Genomic DNA, 15,564 nt, shown 5'->3' with positions numbered 1-15,564 from the left:
GATGGTAAATGTCTCAGCATCTAGAAAATTGCCATGTGAGAGAATTTGCCAGGTGTCATTAGGCAGCTGAGATGGTTAATGATCAGAAAATTTATGTTGTATAGTCTACTTTCAATGTTCTGATATCAGTGGTGTCAGTGAGGCAGACATTAATGCTTAACACAACAAGAAAATTGTGGTCATTGACCTGAGCCATACCATACTATCCACACATGAAACTCACAAAGTCTGGTATGGTTTTTGCTAATCTGAGGTAGCCATGCCTGTTAGGCCATTACTTACCAGAAAGCTTCAGGATAGCAGTGGAACTGAAGTGGAACTGAAAAGCATGGTCAGTTGGTGCAGCTCTGGTGAAACCATTGTGCATATCTGGAAAACGCACTGCATTTATCACATACTGCATGCAGGCCTGGGCTTGTGATGATGGGGTGGTCAGCATGTCAGACTCCCAGGTGGGGGCCTGGGTTTGGATCTCAGTTGTGCCATGGCCTTCGAGCACTAATATGGCCAATGCAGTCACCAGCACTGTAAAAGTGATGTGATGTTATGGGTTGTGTGGTCTTAAAAAACTACATGAATGTGCCAAAGTCCCCTTGACTGAAATTTGCCCCTGTTTTTCCTCAGGTAGCCAGTCACTATCATGCACCTGTACAACCTGACTCTGCAGCGTGCCACCGGCATCACACACGCTGTCCATGGCAACTTCTCGGGCTCGAAGCTGCCCGAGATCGTGGTGTCTCGCGGCAAGACTCTCGAGCTGCTGCGTCCCGACCCCAACACTGGCAAGGTGCACACCCTGTTGGCCACCGAGGTGTTCGGCATCGTGCGCTCGCTCATGTCGTTCCGGCTCACGGGAGGCACCAAAGGTGAGTCCGCTGCCACATGGCACATAGAACACGGGTTGACGACTAGTTTACTCTACTCGCATAGTTCTGGGAGATGTGTCCGCGCGTGTGGAAATGCTGCGCTAATGTCAGGCCTGGCGTGTGTTGTGTATGGTGTTTTGCAGCGACTGGCGCCCCAGCTGGTGATGGCGTGCGTTGCGGCGTCCGTCCGACTGACTGCCGCTGCCTCTGCACTCAGATTACGTGATCGTGGGCTCCGACTCCGGCCGCATCGTCATCCTCGAGTACAACCCGGGCAAGAACCTGTTCGACCGCGTGCACATGGAGACGTTCGGCAAGAGCGGCTGCCGCCGCATCGTGCCCGGCCAGTACCTGGCCATCGATCCCAAGGGCCGCGCCGTCATGATCGGTGAGCGCAGCCAGCGGCCCCGGTCATGGTATTTTGATGAGGCAGCGCAAGTAACGAGGTAGAGTTTGATTGCTGGGTTCAGTGACATTGCCATTTGTTTGATTTGTTTGATTGATCAAACCTCGCTGCCAGGTGCTATCGAGAAGCAGAAGCTGGTGTACATCCTGAACCGTGATGCTCAGGCCCACCTGACGATCTCATCCCCTCTGGAGGCCCACAAGTCCAACACCCTCGTTCTACCATATCGTCGGTGTCGACGTTGGATTTGACAATCCACTGTTTTCCTGCCTGGAAATCGACTATGAGGTATGTGCCATGGCATTGCATTCTCATTGTGTTATTCTTTGCATAACAATGAATATTCCCATTTGGTTGACTTCAGACTTGACCTTTGACGTGACTTTTTATTTCGCATTTGACTTAGTTGTCAAGAGATGATCCCTGACAGCTCATCTCAGGTGACGAGACTTTGTGTTATGACCAAAGCATTCTCCTGCCATGACGATGCTTATCGACGCTGTGCACGGCCCGTCCGTGTGTGGCCCGTTTCCTGCCACGCACCGTGGCGCAAGCGTGACGTAACGCCACCGTTGCAGGACGCCGACTCGGACCCGACCGGCGAGGCGGCGCAGAAGACGCAGCAGACGCTCACCTTCTACGAGCTGGACCTGGGCCTGAACCATGTGGTGCGCAAGTACTCCGAGCCGCTGGAAGAGCACGCCAACTTCCTGATCTCGGTGCCGGGCGGCAACGACGGTCCCAGCGGCGTGCTCGTCTGCTCCGAGAACTACATCACCTACAAGAACCTGGGCGACCAGCACGACATCCGCTGCCCCATCCCACGCCGCCGGGTGAGCCACCGCCGGCCGCGCTGCGCCGTAGTCGGGCCTTGGTGAGGGAGCCGGCCGCCGATCGCGCCGCTGGGGGAGGGAGCCGCCGCTGATCGCGCCGCTGGGGGGAGGGAGCCGCCGCCGATCACGCCGCTGGGGGAGGGAGCCGCCGCCGATCGCGCCGCTGGGGGAGGGAGCCACTGCCGGCCGCGCCGCTGGGAGTGGGACCGCGGCCTGAGAGGCGTGTAGATGGTATGGGCCGTTCGGAGCTGTCATTGGGTATGGGCAGCAGGCCGTGCTGTGAGAGGCGGGAGCATTGCAGTGAGTAAAGTCAGTGTGCTCCAAATAAGCTCAAATATCGAAGTGGTAGGCAAAATTGGTCAGGTGATTTGGGTTCTTGCTTCCGTCATGCTTATGATGTGATACTTTTAGTATTCTGTGTATTGTATCCATTCAGAGAAACTTCCATATTGCAACAAGCAGACAGGTGTGATGGTGGCCCCTTCACTGTGTGCTCATTTCTGCAGGTCATGCCTTCTCATGTGATTGTGTTTGACGTTGCATGCCGGTTCCTTCAACTGGCAGAACGACCTGGACGACCCAGAGCGAGGCCTTATCTTCGTCTGCTCGGCCACGCACAAGACCAAATCCATGTTCTTCTTCCTGGCACAAACCGAGCAGGGCGACATCTTCAAGATCACGGTTGAGACGGACGAGGACGTTGTGACAGAGATCAAGCTCAAATACTTCGACACTGTGCCGGTAGCCGCATCTATGTGCGTTTTGAAGACTGGCTTCCTGTTCATCGCATCAGAGTTTGGCAACCAGTGAGTCAACTTTTGCCATCAATAGGGGGTGTATGTGACTGCTTGGGAGCATATGGCCTAAATGGTGGTTGAGACTGCCATGCTGATGTTGCTGTATAGTCGTGACAGTATAAATCACAAAGTGTGGTGTTGGTTTTGATCACGGTCTGTGTGTCCAGACATATATTGATTTGTTCACAAGCATCGTAACTCACGTAACTCACTGTCGTAAGTTAACATTTGTCACTATCAGTAAGTTGTGATCCAACTTGCCTGTTTTTATATACCAGGAATATTTCAGCTGCAAACACTTCTCTATCATAAGTGGTGATCTAGCTTGCCTGCTTTTGTATGGTGGCACTAATCATCTCCCACTGTACTGGCTTGCTGCTGTCCCGGCCCACCACGTGTTGTCCAGCACCGAGCTGACGGCCGGCGCCGCGCCCGGCAGCTACCTGTACCAGATCGCCAACCTGGGCGACGACGATGACGAGCCCGAGTTCAGCTCGGCCATGCCGCTGGAGGAGGGCGACACGTTCTTCTTCGCGCCGCGGCCGCTGCGCAACCTGGTGCTGGTGGACGAGCTGGAGTCGCTGTCGCCGATCCTCAGCTGCCAGATCGCTGACCTGGGTCAGTGGGGCGCTCGCCGCCGGGGACGGGACGGCCGAGAGCGGCCGGGTGCCGGGCCGAGAACAGTCTGGCGTCTGTCGTATGGTGGGAACAGGCTAGTCTTGTCCATGACTGGCACCGGGATAGACGGTGGGCGGTGTGAACTGGTTTAGCTCTGTCAGCTCCCATATTGCGCCTGCGGCGGGGTGCAGCCGCTGTTGGCCGCGGCCCCTGTGCCGCGTGGGTGTGTGGCGGCTGACTGACGCGGCGGCGGCCCGTTTCAGCGAACGAGGACACGCCTCAGGTGTACTCGCTGTGCGGCCGCGGTCCGCGCTCCTCGCTGCGCGTGCTCCGCCACGGCCTGGAGGTCAGCGAGATGGCCGTCTCCGAGCTGCCCGGCAACCCGAACGCCGTCTGGACGGTGCGCAAGCGGGCCGACGGTACGTGCGCGCGTCCGGGGCGGCCGGAGACCCGCGCCTCTGGCCTCGGGTCCACTCGTCCGACCGCCGACACCGACCTCCCCCTCCCTGACCTCGGACCAGCCTCTGATTCCGTGGACTGTCTGTAAGGCACACAGCCCGGATGGTCATTCTGCGGTACCTTTATCCGTGGGTGTAACATGTTGGCCTTTGATAGTTGCCAGTATAATTTCTCACCTTGGCTGCTAGCTTAGCGTCAAGAAGTGGGGTGGGAAAGGACGATGTGGAAGGGTAGTTGCTGCATGATATTCTTAGCACAGTTGGGATGATCAGGTCGTGGATAATCGGGGCTTACCCAAGCTGTACATTCGAGAACCGAGTCCAGAAATCCTCGTATCAGGAGTAAGCTCGCCACAAGCTGCCCTGGTTGATAGATTTAGTGGAGCAATTTTCCTGAACGGGAGCTTCGTTGCGTCGTCGTTGTACTTAGTTATGCACGATGTGAAAGCTGGCTGTGAATGTTGACGGGATAAGTCGTGCATATAGGTAAAGAATACCACAACTTGTGCGTGACCAGGGTCTTACTGGCTCCACACCTAGTGGCAAGTTGCAGCATGCTTGGTTTCTTGCTTTGCTGTCGTAAACTGTGGCAGGAAATCTGTGTGCATGTTTTGAAAAAGCGGTGTTTTTAGTGGGGGCCATGAAGTCACGATAGGTGCCCATTTGGTAACCTGCTGAAGGATGTGCAGGTTGCCTTGTACCCCAGTACCGTCCACCCTAGCTAGTCACCACGAGCTCGCGGTCTTGGAAGACAGACTGTGGGTCGTGCAGTGCCCCTGCCCTCGCTCATCCCAACAAAAGTCACCGAACATTTCTAACAAGGCCGGTTTGACGCTCCCGTCAACAACCAGGCTCTGTTCTTTCCAGACGGGACCCGCTCGATCGGCGGCTAATTTAAGCGCTTCCGGCGAAAATCAGGTAATTCCCGAACCGGCCGCTGGGCGGCGCCACCTCTCCGTCTCGGGGGCGTCAGGCGCCGTGGGTCTCACAATGCAGCAGATTTCTCACTGCTGATCTGTCCACGCGCGGTCCTGTTCCGTTTGTGCGCGTTCGCCGTGCGCTGTCCGTGACGACGGCGGTGTTGGTGTGCCGGCAGACGACTACGACGCGTACATCATCGTGTCGTTCGTGAACGCCACGCTGGTGCTGTCCATCGGCGAGACGGTGGAGGAGGTGACCGACTCCGGCTTCCTGGGCACCACGCCCACCCTGTCGTGCTCGCAGCTCGGCGATGACGCGCTCGTCCAGGTGAGTGGCCCGCCTCGCGTTCGGGGAGGACTGGCTGACGTGAAGCGCGCGGTGGGGAGTCGCGGGGCTGCCGTCACCGCCTGGTGTCTCGGTCGCGGCGCGGGGTCCCGGGGCAAGCCGGGTCGTCGACGCCGGGCGGAGGGACTGGACTCGATAGGAGCGGCACATGCTGGTTGCGGTAGCGGAGGGGATTCTCTGTCTGCAGAAGGCCGAACTGCCTGTTGCACCGTGAATTATGGCGAACATGTTGCTGCGCACGCGAAAATCAAAGCCATGAACTGTGCCGAGCCGTTTACGTTTGCCGTGGGCGCTCCGGCGCTATAACGGCCCGCCCGTGTTGGCAGATCTACCCGGACGGCATCCGTCACATTCGGGCGGACAAGCGCGTCAACGAGTGGAAGGCTCCGGGTAAGAAGACTATCGTCAAATGCGCCGTCAACCAGCGCCAGGTGGTGATCGCGCTAACCGGTGGCGAGGTGGTCTACTTCGAGATGGACACGGTCAGTAGGCGGAGACGCCGGGACCGGCCGCGCGCGAAACCCGCAGCCACCGATGCTGGGACTCGGTGGCGTATGGTGGGAAATTGGCCGGTTTGGGTTGCCGCGTTTGGTACGTTGCGCTATTGTGTTTCGTTACCTGGTGCTGTTTGGGGGATGTTCGAGCGTCGCTCCGTGGCTGGAGAAAACCCGCATGTTGGTGGTTGGGTGTGTCGGCACAATCCGAGGGTGTCTCAGTACCGTTGTGACACCATAAGCACGTGCCGTAGATCATGATCTGGCCCATTCGCCCGACAGTCGGGACCGACCGACTGTCGGACTTCGTGGCGCAGTACACTAGCTCGTCAGTGGCTCGTGCGAGCCCCCCCCCCCCCCCCTCCCCTTCTGGGCCAGCCTTCCCGGACGCGCGAAGCCCCATGGTGTTAACGTGACTGCCCCAACGTGGAGGATCTGGTTGCTGAGTTTGTTTCATTTGTGTAAAGCGGCGATGGCGTTTGCTGGCTGTCTGCCGAGCCCGCGTAGCTCAGACGACTCCTGACGCGGGGTCACCGTTGCGGAGTTGACCTTCGGCGACCTCCCGACCGTGTCCTGCCGAGCCCACGTGCCCCCGGGCGGCGCGGCCACTGACAGCCATCCCGGCGCCCCACGGGCCGCCGTTGGTGACGTCACCGCTCGGGTGTCGGCAGACGGGCCAGCTGAACGAGTACACGGACCGGCGGACGATGTCGTCGGACGTGGTCTGCATGGCGCTGGGCTCGGTGCCGCAGGGCGAGCAGCGCTCGCGCTTCCTGGCCGTCGGCCTCACCGACAACACGGTCCGCATCATCTCGCTGGACCCCAGTGTGAGTACGGCGCTGCCGCCGGGGAGGTGGCGCTGCCATCTGATGAATTCAGTTGCTTGCTGTCCGGTTTGACGTTTACTAGACGTGACACACATCCACACACAACAATGATACTGATGTTCCCACCATGGGGCGTAGTACGAATGGAATGTGCTCATTTTTGATCAGACGTTGGCAGGACGTTTGAATGGGTGGATGTGAAGGGCCACCTTGCGGGAAATGTCTAGAGAGGGATGAGCCGCAGAGCGTGCCGTCTGCGGCGGGCCGCCCTGCTGCGGTGCCGCCCGGCCGCCCTGCCACACTACCGCAGCTGGTCCGAATAACCGCCGGACCGACACACGGGTCCGGCGGTCCAGACTGCCCAGTACACTGCTGTGGGGTAGACCACAGGCCTACGGCGCCCGAAAGCCCCAATGACCAACCAACCTGACTTATCAGGCATGCCTTGAGTGGTAACAGACAAGTTCAGCTGGTGTGCGGTGGCGTTCGTCACCGTCAGATGGGGGTTTTTCCCGGCATCTGCGCCGGCCGGTGTGACGTCCCGTGCTGCCCGCGCGGTGTGACGTCACGCCTGACCCGTCGCCCCGGCGCCGCCTCAGGACTGTCTGGCGCCGCTCAGCATGCAGGCGCTGCCGGCGGCGCCCGAGTCGCTCTGCGTGGTCGAGATGGGCGGCACGGAGGGCGCCGACGGCGAGCCCGGCCTGCAGGGCTCTCTCTACCTCAACATCGGACTCCAGGTGGGCCGCGCACCGTCGCCCACCGTCGCGTGTTGTGCCAGAACATCCCACATGGCCAGGCTGTCCTGCGTGGCATCGTCTATGTTATGTGCGGTGTTAACACCTTGGTTATGTGGGCGTCGACCCTCTCACCCGTCACGCCCTCGCTCTGTGATTTCGGTGTCAGTCACCTCATCAATCGCCCCCTCGCTCTGTGATATTGATGACAGTGTTTTCACCCGTCACGCCGTCGCTCTGTGATTCCGGTGTCAGTCATCTCACCAATCGTCCCCTCGCTCTGTGATGTTGACAGTCTTCTCCGGCGCGCTCTCGCTCTGCGATATTGATGACAGTGTTCTCAGGCCGTCGCGCCTCGCTCTGTGATACGAATGACAGCCTCGTCACACCCTCACTGATGCGGGTAACAGCAATGTCACCCGTCACGCCCTCGCTCCCTCCATCACTGGGCCGGCCGCCGCTCTGACGCCCATCTCCCCTGCCGTCGGCAGAACGGCGTGCTGCTGCGCACCGTGCTGGATCAGGTGACTGGTGACCTGTCGGACACGCGCACTCGGTACCTCGGCTCCCGGCCCGTCAAACTCTTCCGCGTGCGCATGCAGAACAACGAGGCGGTGAGTGGGGCGCAGTGGGAGGGAGGGAGGGGTGAGCCGCAGAGCGTGCCGTCTGCGGCGGGCCGCCCTGCCGCGGTGCCGCCCGGCCCGCCCTGCCACACTACCGCAGCTGGTCCGAATAACCGCCGGACCGACACACGGGTCCGGCGGTCCAGACTGTCCAGTACACCGCTGTGGGGTTGACCACAGGCCTACGGCGTCCTGAAGCCCCAATGACCAACCAACCAACCATAAGTAACAGGCTTGGAGAATCGACATATAAGTTCAGCTGCAGTAGAATTAGTGGGGCGTCGCCTCCCCCACGGCCCACTGTCTGCTCGCGCTGAGTGTCGTCTCGACCACCTCTTCGGGCGCTCGCTGCCGTCTGCTCATCAGCGGTGACTGGCGCTCGGGGTGTGCGTCCGTGGGGTGACCGGGCTGCGCCCGCCGCAGGTGCTGGCCATGTCCAGCCGGTCGTGGCTCAACTACTACTACCAGAGCCGGTTCCACTTGACGCCGCTGTCGTACCAGTCACTGGAGTTTGCCAGCGGCTTCGCCTCCGAGCAGTGTCCCGAGGGCATCGTGGCCATCAGCACCAACACGCTGCGCATTCTGGCGCTGGAGAAGCTCGGCGCCGTCTTCAACCAGGTGAGAGCGGCCGCTTCTCTTCCGACAGGAGGTGGCGTCAGGTGCCCTGCGTGCCCTTCACATTCAGTGGGGCGGCCGGGGACGCCTGGGTATGGGCAGTACACTGAGGTCGTAGCCATTGGTGCTGGTTATGAGCTCTGCTGTGCACTAAAGGTGGTCTGACTTCGTATGAACATTTACTGCGTGTCATGTCGGGCGAGAACATGGAAAGGGGAGAATGCACGGACGGGGCCCTGTGCTCGCGAGTCGTCCTGCGGGCGGTCGCTCTGCCATGCCAAACGCTGCGTCTGCCCCCCGCCAGATGTCGTACCCGCTCGAGTACACGCCGCGCAAGTTCGCCATCCACCAGGACAGCGGCCACCTGGTCATCATCGAGACCGACCACAAACGCCTACACCGAGGAGACGAAACAGGCGCGCAAGCTGCAGATGGCCGAGGTGGGTGTGGCTGGCGGCCGGGCCGCGCCCGTGGGCCGGCGGCGGACGGCACTCTGTGCCCGGCCCTGTCCGTGGCCGGGTCCAATTTGAACGTCCGCCACAGTGACCGCGGCGCCGGCAACAGGCCGGGCCCGTCCGCACGGCCTGGCAGGCCGGCTGCCGCTACACCTGTGAGCCTGTGAGGCGCAGGCGTGTGTCGTGGAGTTCATTTTGAAACTCACACGGTGTTTACGTAAATGACATTTGTGTTCTGGCTTTCCTACAGACAACCTGTCGGGCAGCATAGCTTGGGTTTTGCTGTTGCTTATCGAGGTTTCGGTTATGTCATGCGTTCTGCTGATACTGTAGTGGGTGCAGTAGCGTCGACAGTTGGCCGTACTCGGCTGACTCCTCTGCCTGCCGCCCCTGGGTTGGCGCGCGCCGCGGGAAGCTGTGTCTCAGCACTGACGACCCCGCCCGTCGGCCCGCAGGAGATGAAGGAGGCGGCCGGTGAGGAGGAGGCGGAGCTGGCCGACGAGATGGCGCAGGCCTTCCTCTCGGAGAATCTGCCCGAGACGATGTTCGGCGCGCCCAAGGCCGGGCCCGGCATGTGGGCTTCGGTCATCCGCGTCATGGAGCCGGCCGACGGCCGCACCACCCACCTGACCCGGCTCGAGCAGAACGAGGCCGCGCTCAGGTGCGTCCCACACTCCGGCGCGCGTGCGCGCTTGACGGGCATGATCGGGTGGCGGGCGGCGCCGGCGTCCGGACCCCCGCTGGCCACCCGGCGTCGACCTGAGGTCGCCCTGTAGTTCGGCAGCATTGCCGTTGGTCAGGCTGCTGTCCCGGCCAGCGCTGCCTGCTCTAGCCACGGTGAGCTACCTTGTGACTAGGCCAGGACGCCCAGATCGCAGTACCTGCCCTCGGTGCTGCCTCGTCGCTAGGTCGCGTCGCTGACCGTTCGTCTCCTGTGTCGCAATACCTGCCCTTGGTGCTGCCTCGTCGCTAGATCGCGTCGCTGACCGTTCGTCTCCAGTGTCGCAGTACCTGCCCTTGGTGCTGCCTTGTCGCTAGATCGCGTCGCTGACCGTTCGTCTCCTGTGTCGCAGCATCGCGCTCGTCAAGTTCGCCAGTCAGCCGGAGACGGACCAGTACGTGTTGGTCGGTGTGGCCAAGGACTACCAGCTCAGCCCCAAACAGGTCGACTGCGGCTACATCTACTGCTACAAGTGAGTGTCTATCTGTGCATTACATGACATCACTCTCGTAGTGCACCGCTGGGCGAAGGGTCGTCTCGATCTCCGTTTAAAGGCATGTTATGACAACTTGTACTATGCAAACACGTGTTTTCATGTCGAATGCGCCGAAGTGTAGAAGCTGGGCGCTAAAAAAAGGGGGCCAATGCAAATATGCATGTTGGGGATATCCAATACAATCATATTGTGGCAGCACCTTCAAAGCGCATGAGTCAGCGATGCACTGTGTCGGTGTTGGTATTATCTGAGGGCCACCTGTGCTCTGGCAGGCGGCGGACGGCACTCTGTGCCCGGCCCTGTCCCGTGGCCGGGTCCAATTTGAACGTCCGCCACAGTAAACCGCGGCGCCGGCAACAGGGCCGGGCCCGTCCGCACGCCCGGCAGGCCGGCTGCCGCGACAGCACTGATGCCACGCTCGTATGAGACGCAGGCCTGCAGCAGCCCCCCCCCCCCGACGGGCGTGCCCAGACTGTTGCCGGAGGGTTCTCCCTCTCCTCGGGACGTCCCCGGACTGTCTCCTCCGCCCGCCGCCCCTCCGACGAGGCGTTCCCCAGAACTGTTGCCGGAGGGTTCTCGGTCCTCTCCTCGGGGACGTCCCCGGAACTGTCTCCGCCCGCCGCCCTCCGACGAGGCGTCCCCAGACTGTTGCCGGAGGGTTCTCCCTCTCCTCGGGACGTCCCGGACTGTCTCCTCCGCCCGCCGCCCCTCCGACGAGGGCGTCCCCAGACTGTTTGCCCGGCGTGCGGCCTGTGACTCGCATCCGTCTGCGTTCCCAGGCTGGTGAACGAGGGCACGACGCTGCAGGTTCGTGCACCGGACCGAGGTGGAAGACGTGCCAACGGCCATCTGCCCGTATCAGGGCCGTGCGCTCATCAGCGTCGGCAAACTGCTGCGCATCTACGACCTGGGCAAGAAAAAGATGCTCAGAAAGTGCGAAAACAAGGTAACGGCTTCGACGGCGCCGCGGCAGTGAAAAGCTGTCCGTTGTGGTATGATGTTCGCACCGTGTTTCACCTGAGGTACCCACCGCTGATTAAGATCTCGCGCTGACTCGGTCGTGACCGCCCCGTCCACAGCACCCCAGAGACCCAGCTGACGGCCCCCCTGCTCCGCCGCAGAGCATCCCGAACCACATCGTCAGCATCCAGGCGCTGGGTCAGCGCGTGTACGTGGCGGACGTGCAGGAGTCCGTGTTTTTCGTGCGCTACAAGCGCCAGGAAAACCAGCTGATCCTGTTCGCCGACGACACGAACCACCGCTGGGTGACGGCCACCTGTCTGCTCGACTACGACACGGTGGCGGCGGCGGACAAGTTCGGGAACGTGGCCGTGGTGAGGGAGCGCGCCCCGTCTCGTGCAGCGCGCCGCGCGGCGGCCATTACAGGGTCGTGGGGCAGCTTAGCGCGTTCACGGTCCAGCTGGGTCCAGGGGGATTTGGACGCCCGAGTAAATTGCAGCTGGCGGTGTTGAGTTTTGTCTGTTGTCCTGTATGACTTCATTGGGTATGCGTGGCCCACCTGACGCCCCGATACCCGCCCGCCAGCTGCGTCTGCCCACCGGCACCAACGACGACGTGGACGAGGACCCGACAGGCAACAAGGCGCTGTGGGACCGCGGTCTGCTGGGCGGTGCCTCGCAAAAGGCCGACGTCCTCTGCCAGTTCCACATCGGCGAGACGGTGCTCTCGCTGCAGGTGAGTGCCCGCCGCTGCCGGCGCCGCCGCCGCCGCCGCCGCCGCTGTGTCGGCTGCCGCGCGTCATGTCCGCCACCTTCGTGTTCCGTCTGCCTCGTCCGGCCGGCTGACTCGCGCTCTGTCGACGCCGGCAGAGGGCGACGCTGATCCCGGGCGGCAGCGAGTCTCTCGTGTACACCACCATCTCAGGCACGATCGGCGTACTGGTGCCGTTCACTTCGCACGAGGACATGGACTTCTTCCAGCACCTGGAGATGCACATGCGCTCGGAGAACGCGCCGCTGTGCGGCCGCGACCACCTCTCATTCCGCAGCTACTACTTCCCCGTCAAGGTGAGCCGCGGCCGGGGCACGCCGTGGGGGAATGGGAGGGGAGAGGGTAGTTAAATGCGAGAGGCTAGTTAAATGCAGTATAATTGGTAAGGGTTCCCAGTAATTCTTGCTGTCACTTGTTGTGCATCCGGCTCAAGGATATTTACACTGACGGTCAGATGTACGCCGCAATTTAGTTGTGTGCATGAGGCAACTGCAAATAAGATGGTGACACTTAAAGTTCAAAAAAGGTTTTTGATAGACCGAATGAATCCCTAAAATACTCCTTTCATTAGCATGCTCAGTTCATCCGCGTCCAGCATGCTACGGCGGCGCGCATGATGGCTCTTCGTAAGGGTGACATTTGTTGAAGTGCGTCCATAGTTCTGGTTGTGTAGGAGATACTAATTTCATATGCCACTGGTAAGTCATAATCCAATTATTCAACAACATGTTGGACCTTAACTGCCATCTCTGCTTCCAGAACGTGCTGGACGGCGACATGTGCGAACAGTACAACACAATCGACATGGCCAAGCAGAAGTCGATCGCCGAAGACCTGGACCGCACCTCGAGCGAAGTGTCCAAGAAGCTTGAGGACATCCGGACCCGCTACGCTTTCTAAGTGGCGGCGTCTGTCCCGTCGATGGTGTCCGGGGTGTTTTGTGGCGGCAGATATCCCAGCTTGCGGTGGTCGAGGATGTGCTGGCTTTTCGTGCGGAGCGGCGTACATGTCCTGGCTGCTGGCGTTGCTGCCGTCCAGTGAGGACGCGTTGCAACGCTGCACTTCGCCGTCGCGCTGCCAGCAAGCGGTGATCCGACCGAGCAAAACGTGTCACAGTCTTATAGAGGCCGCGCGTGTCTCTGTCATGTATCATATTTCACGAAACGCGTAATAATGATGTCATGTACCATTGCCTGGATTTGGTTGTCGACCCGAAGGGACAGACCTCACCGGCGGCGCTGCGAAGGGTTGGCCAATCCAGAAATGTCATCTCGTCAGGTATGTCATTGTTTTCTTCTTATTCCTCCATTCACTTTCCCAGGATATTTCCATGTGAAAGCAACGTAGTGCGGATTTGTCCTCACCTCCGCTTGAATGCCACTTCCTTTTTCGGAAACGAGAGATCCAGTTATGTTCAGCTATTCTTTACTCTAGTATCTGGGGGTATCGCCCAGCAGAGCCCGTGGAAGGCGACGCTGCAGTTTGTGCACCAGATGAAGCTGATCGAGCAGTATCCTGGCGGTCATTCGCCCATGCCACGGCCGATCCCCTCCTGCCAGACCGCTGCGCGACCACTCGCAGAAGATGCCCACGAAATGCAAGAGCTTTGTCTCCATATCGGTCTAAACAGGTGATTACGACTGATGGTACGACGTGCTTGTCATTCGGTCTTTGGGTGTAGCTGGTACTGTGATTTATAATGGCATGTAATTATGGCACCATATGAGCTAGTTACTGTCGTGTGCGGTGCGGTATGATGTTCGCACCGTGTTTCACCTGAGGTACCCACCACTGATTAAGGCCTCGCGCTGACCTGTAACTGCCTGCCCCCGTCTGCGGTGTTCTTGTAACCCCAACTGAAGGGGCCGACCTTTACTCTGCCGCAGTGTTGTGATGTACAACCATCAGCATCCAGGACGCGCACGTGAGCATCCTGAACGTCAAGCGAAAACTCACGAAATGCAAGAGCTTTGTCTTCATATTGATCTAAACAGGTAATTACGACTGATGGTACGACGTGCTTGTCATTTGGTCTTTGGGTGCAGCTGTACCGTGATTATGGCACCATATGGGCTAGTAATTGTGTGCAGTACGGTATGATGTTCGCACCGTGTTTCACCTGAGGTACCCACCACTGATTAAGACCTCGCGCTGACATGTAACTGCCTGCCCCTGTCTGCGGTGTCCTTGTAACCCCAACTGAAGGGGCCGACCTTTACTCTGCCGCAGTGTTGTGATGTACACCATCAGCATCCAGGACGAGCACGTGGTCATCCCGAACGTCAAGCGAGAGCAAGAAGAATCCGCGGAATAACGTGAAATGCTGGACAATGAAACAAAGTGCATTCTCAAGGAACTGGAGAATCCCAGAGCCTGAAATTCGCAACATGCTTCATATAGGTAAGTCTGACCCCCAATGTCCGCGTGGGTCACTCACTCCCAGTACGAGTCGACCTGGTCACCTTTCTGAGCACGTCATTTGAGGCTGCTCACCAGAGTTGTGCAGTACGGTATGATGTTCGCACCGTGTTTCACCTGAGGTACCCACCACTGATTAAGATCTCGCGCTGACCTGTAACTGGCCGCCCCCGTCTGCAATGCCCTTGTAACCCCAACTGAAGGAGCCGATCCTTACTCTGCTGCAGTGCTGTGATGTACATCATCAGCATCCAGGACGCGCACGTGATCTTCCTGAACGTCAAGCGAAATCAACAATCCGTGGAATAATGGAAAACGCGGCACGGTGGTGTGCTATATCAAGAAGCTGGAGAACACCAGAGCCTGAAATTCGCGGCGCGCCGTCTGTAGGTAGGTCCGACTCCCCAAATGTCTGGCGATCAATTACTCACGCCATTCGGGACTGCTTCTCTCGGATTGTGACGTATGACATGATGTTCGCACCGTGTTTCACCTGAGGTACCCACCACTGATTAATGCTTCGCGCTGACCCGCCAGTAACTGCCCCATTGGCACCTCCTCTGGAACTCAACTGACCGCATCCACCCCTGCCCTGCCGCAGGGCATGCAACTGCAGAACCATGTCGCCGCCATCCAGGACGGTCATGGACTACCGAAGTTTCCAACATCGAGCGACACCTTCCAGACACCTGGAAATATGCATGCTCGCTTCACACCTTACGTGGAGCTCCTCTATCCTTAATACGGTCTGATGCTTGGTACTTGATACTGATTCCTATCTGTGCGAGTGCGGTGTTGGTTGGCCCGCGGCGCGTGCATCGTGGCATGGCGCTATTACCTCACCTTAAGCCCCGAGAGTGTTGAGACGATGTAATGGCGCCGAGCGTCGTGTACTGAGTGCGGCTGGGGCGATTGCTGTAAATGCATATTAAAGATTGCAGCCATGCGGTGCAAGTATATTTCAAAAATACAATAAATGTCTGCTGTAGTTCGGCAATTCTCTGCCATGAATAACGGCTGATGAGACCAATAGACCATGGCCGACCATCAAACGCGAGGAGAACGGTCGCGCTGACCAGCAGCCCCGGCGCGCGCTACGTCGCGCAACGTGTGGCGATCCGGTTGACGACGGCCTCCCCGAGCGTGCCGACGGTCAGCTCGTGATCGGTGACATTTGCGTTGATTGGCAGCCCCGGTGCGCCCTAC

General features: G+C 59.5%; 1 protein-coding gene and 1 long non-coding RNA gene across 2 annotated transcripts; both read left to right on the top strand.

Moving 5' to 3' along the window:
* The first annotated feature begins 640 nt into the window (after positions 1 to 640).
* On the top strand, positions 641 to 12,873 carry LOC119114915 (splicing factor 3B subunit 3). Its single transcript, XM_037238974.1, has 20 exons — positions 641 to 866; positions 1,084 to 1,304; positions 1,851 to 2,105; positions 2,670 to 2,911; positions 3,342 to 3,520; positions 3,784 to 3,939; positions 5,075 to 5,226; positions 5,571 to 5,726; positions 6,410 to 6,565; positions 7,192 to 7,302; positions 7,791 to 7,913; positions 8,346 to 8,540; positions 8,842 to 8,977; positions 9,419 to 9,653; positions 10,066 to 10,185; positions 11,002 to 11,155; positions 11,331 to 11,543; positions 11,755 to 11,904; positions 12,039 to 12,236; positions 12,700 to 12,873. Exons 1-20 carry the CDS (start codon positions 641 to 643, stop codon positions 12,838 to 12,840), a joined length of 3,519 nt encoding a protein of 1,172 aa, XP_037094869.1. The 3' UTR covers positions 12,841 to 12,873.
* Positions 12,874 to 13,841: 968 nt separating this feature from the next.
* LOC119090662 (uncharacterized) lies at positions 13,842 to 15,350 on the top strand. The gene is made up of 4 exons (XR_005093282.1): positions 13,842 to 13,934; positions 14,170 to 14,340; positions 14,586 to 14,748; positions 14,960 to 15,350. It is a non-coding gene; the product is annotated as an uncharacterized LOC119090662 (long non-coding RNA).
* The last annotated feature ends 214 nt before the right edge of the window (positions 15,351 to 15,564 follow it).

Source organism: Pollicipes pollicipes, unplaced genomic scaffold (genome assembly GCF_011947565.3).
Source record: "Pollicipes pollicipes isolate AB1234 unplaced genomic scaffold, Ppol_2.1 Scaffold_3087;HRSCAF=3621_pilon_pilon_pilon, whole genome shotgun sequence".
NCBI lineage: Eukaryota > Metazoa > Arthropoda > Thecostraca > Pollicipedomorpha > Pollicipedidae > Pollicipes > Pollicipes pollicipes.
The sequence above is the reverse complement of the archived record's forward strand: the minus strand, read 5'-3'. Positions and strand labels throughout refer to the sequence as shown.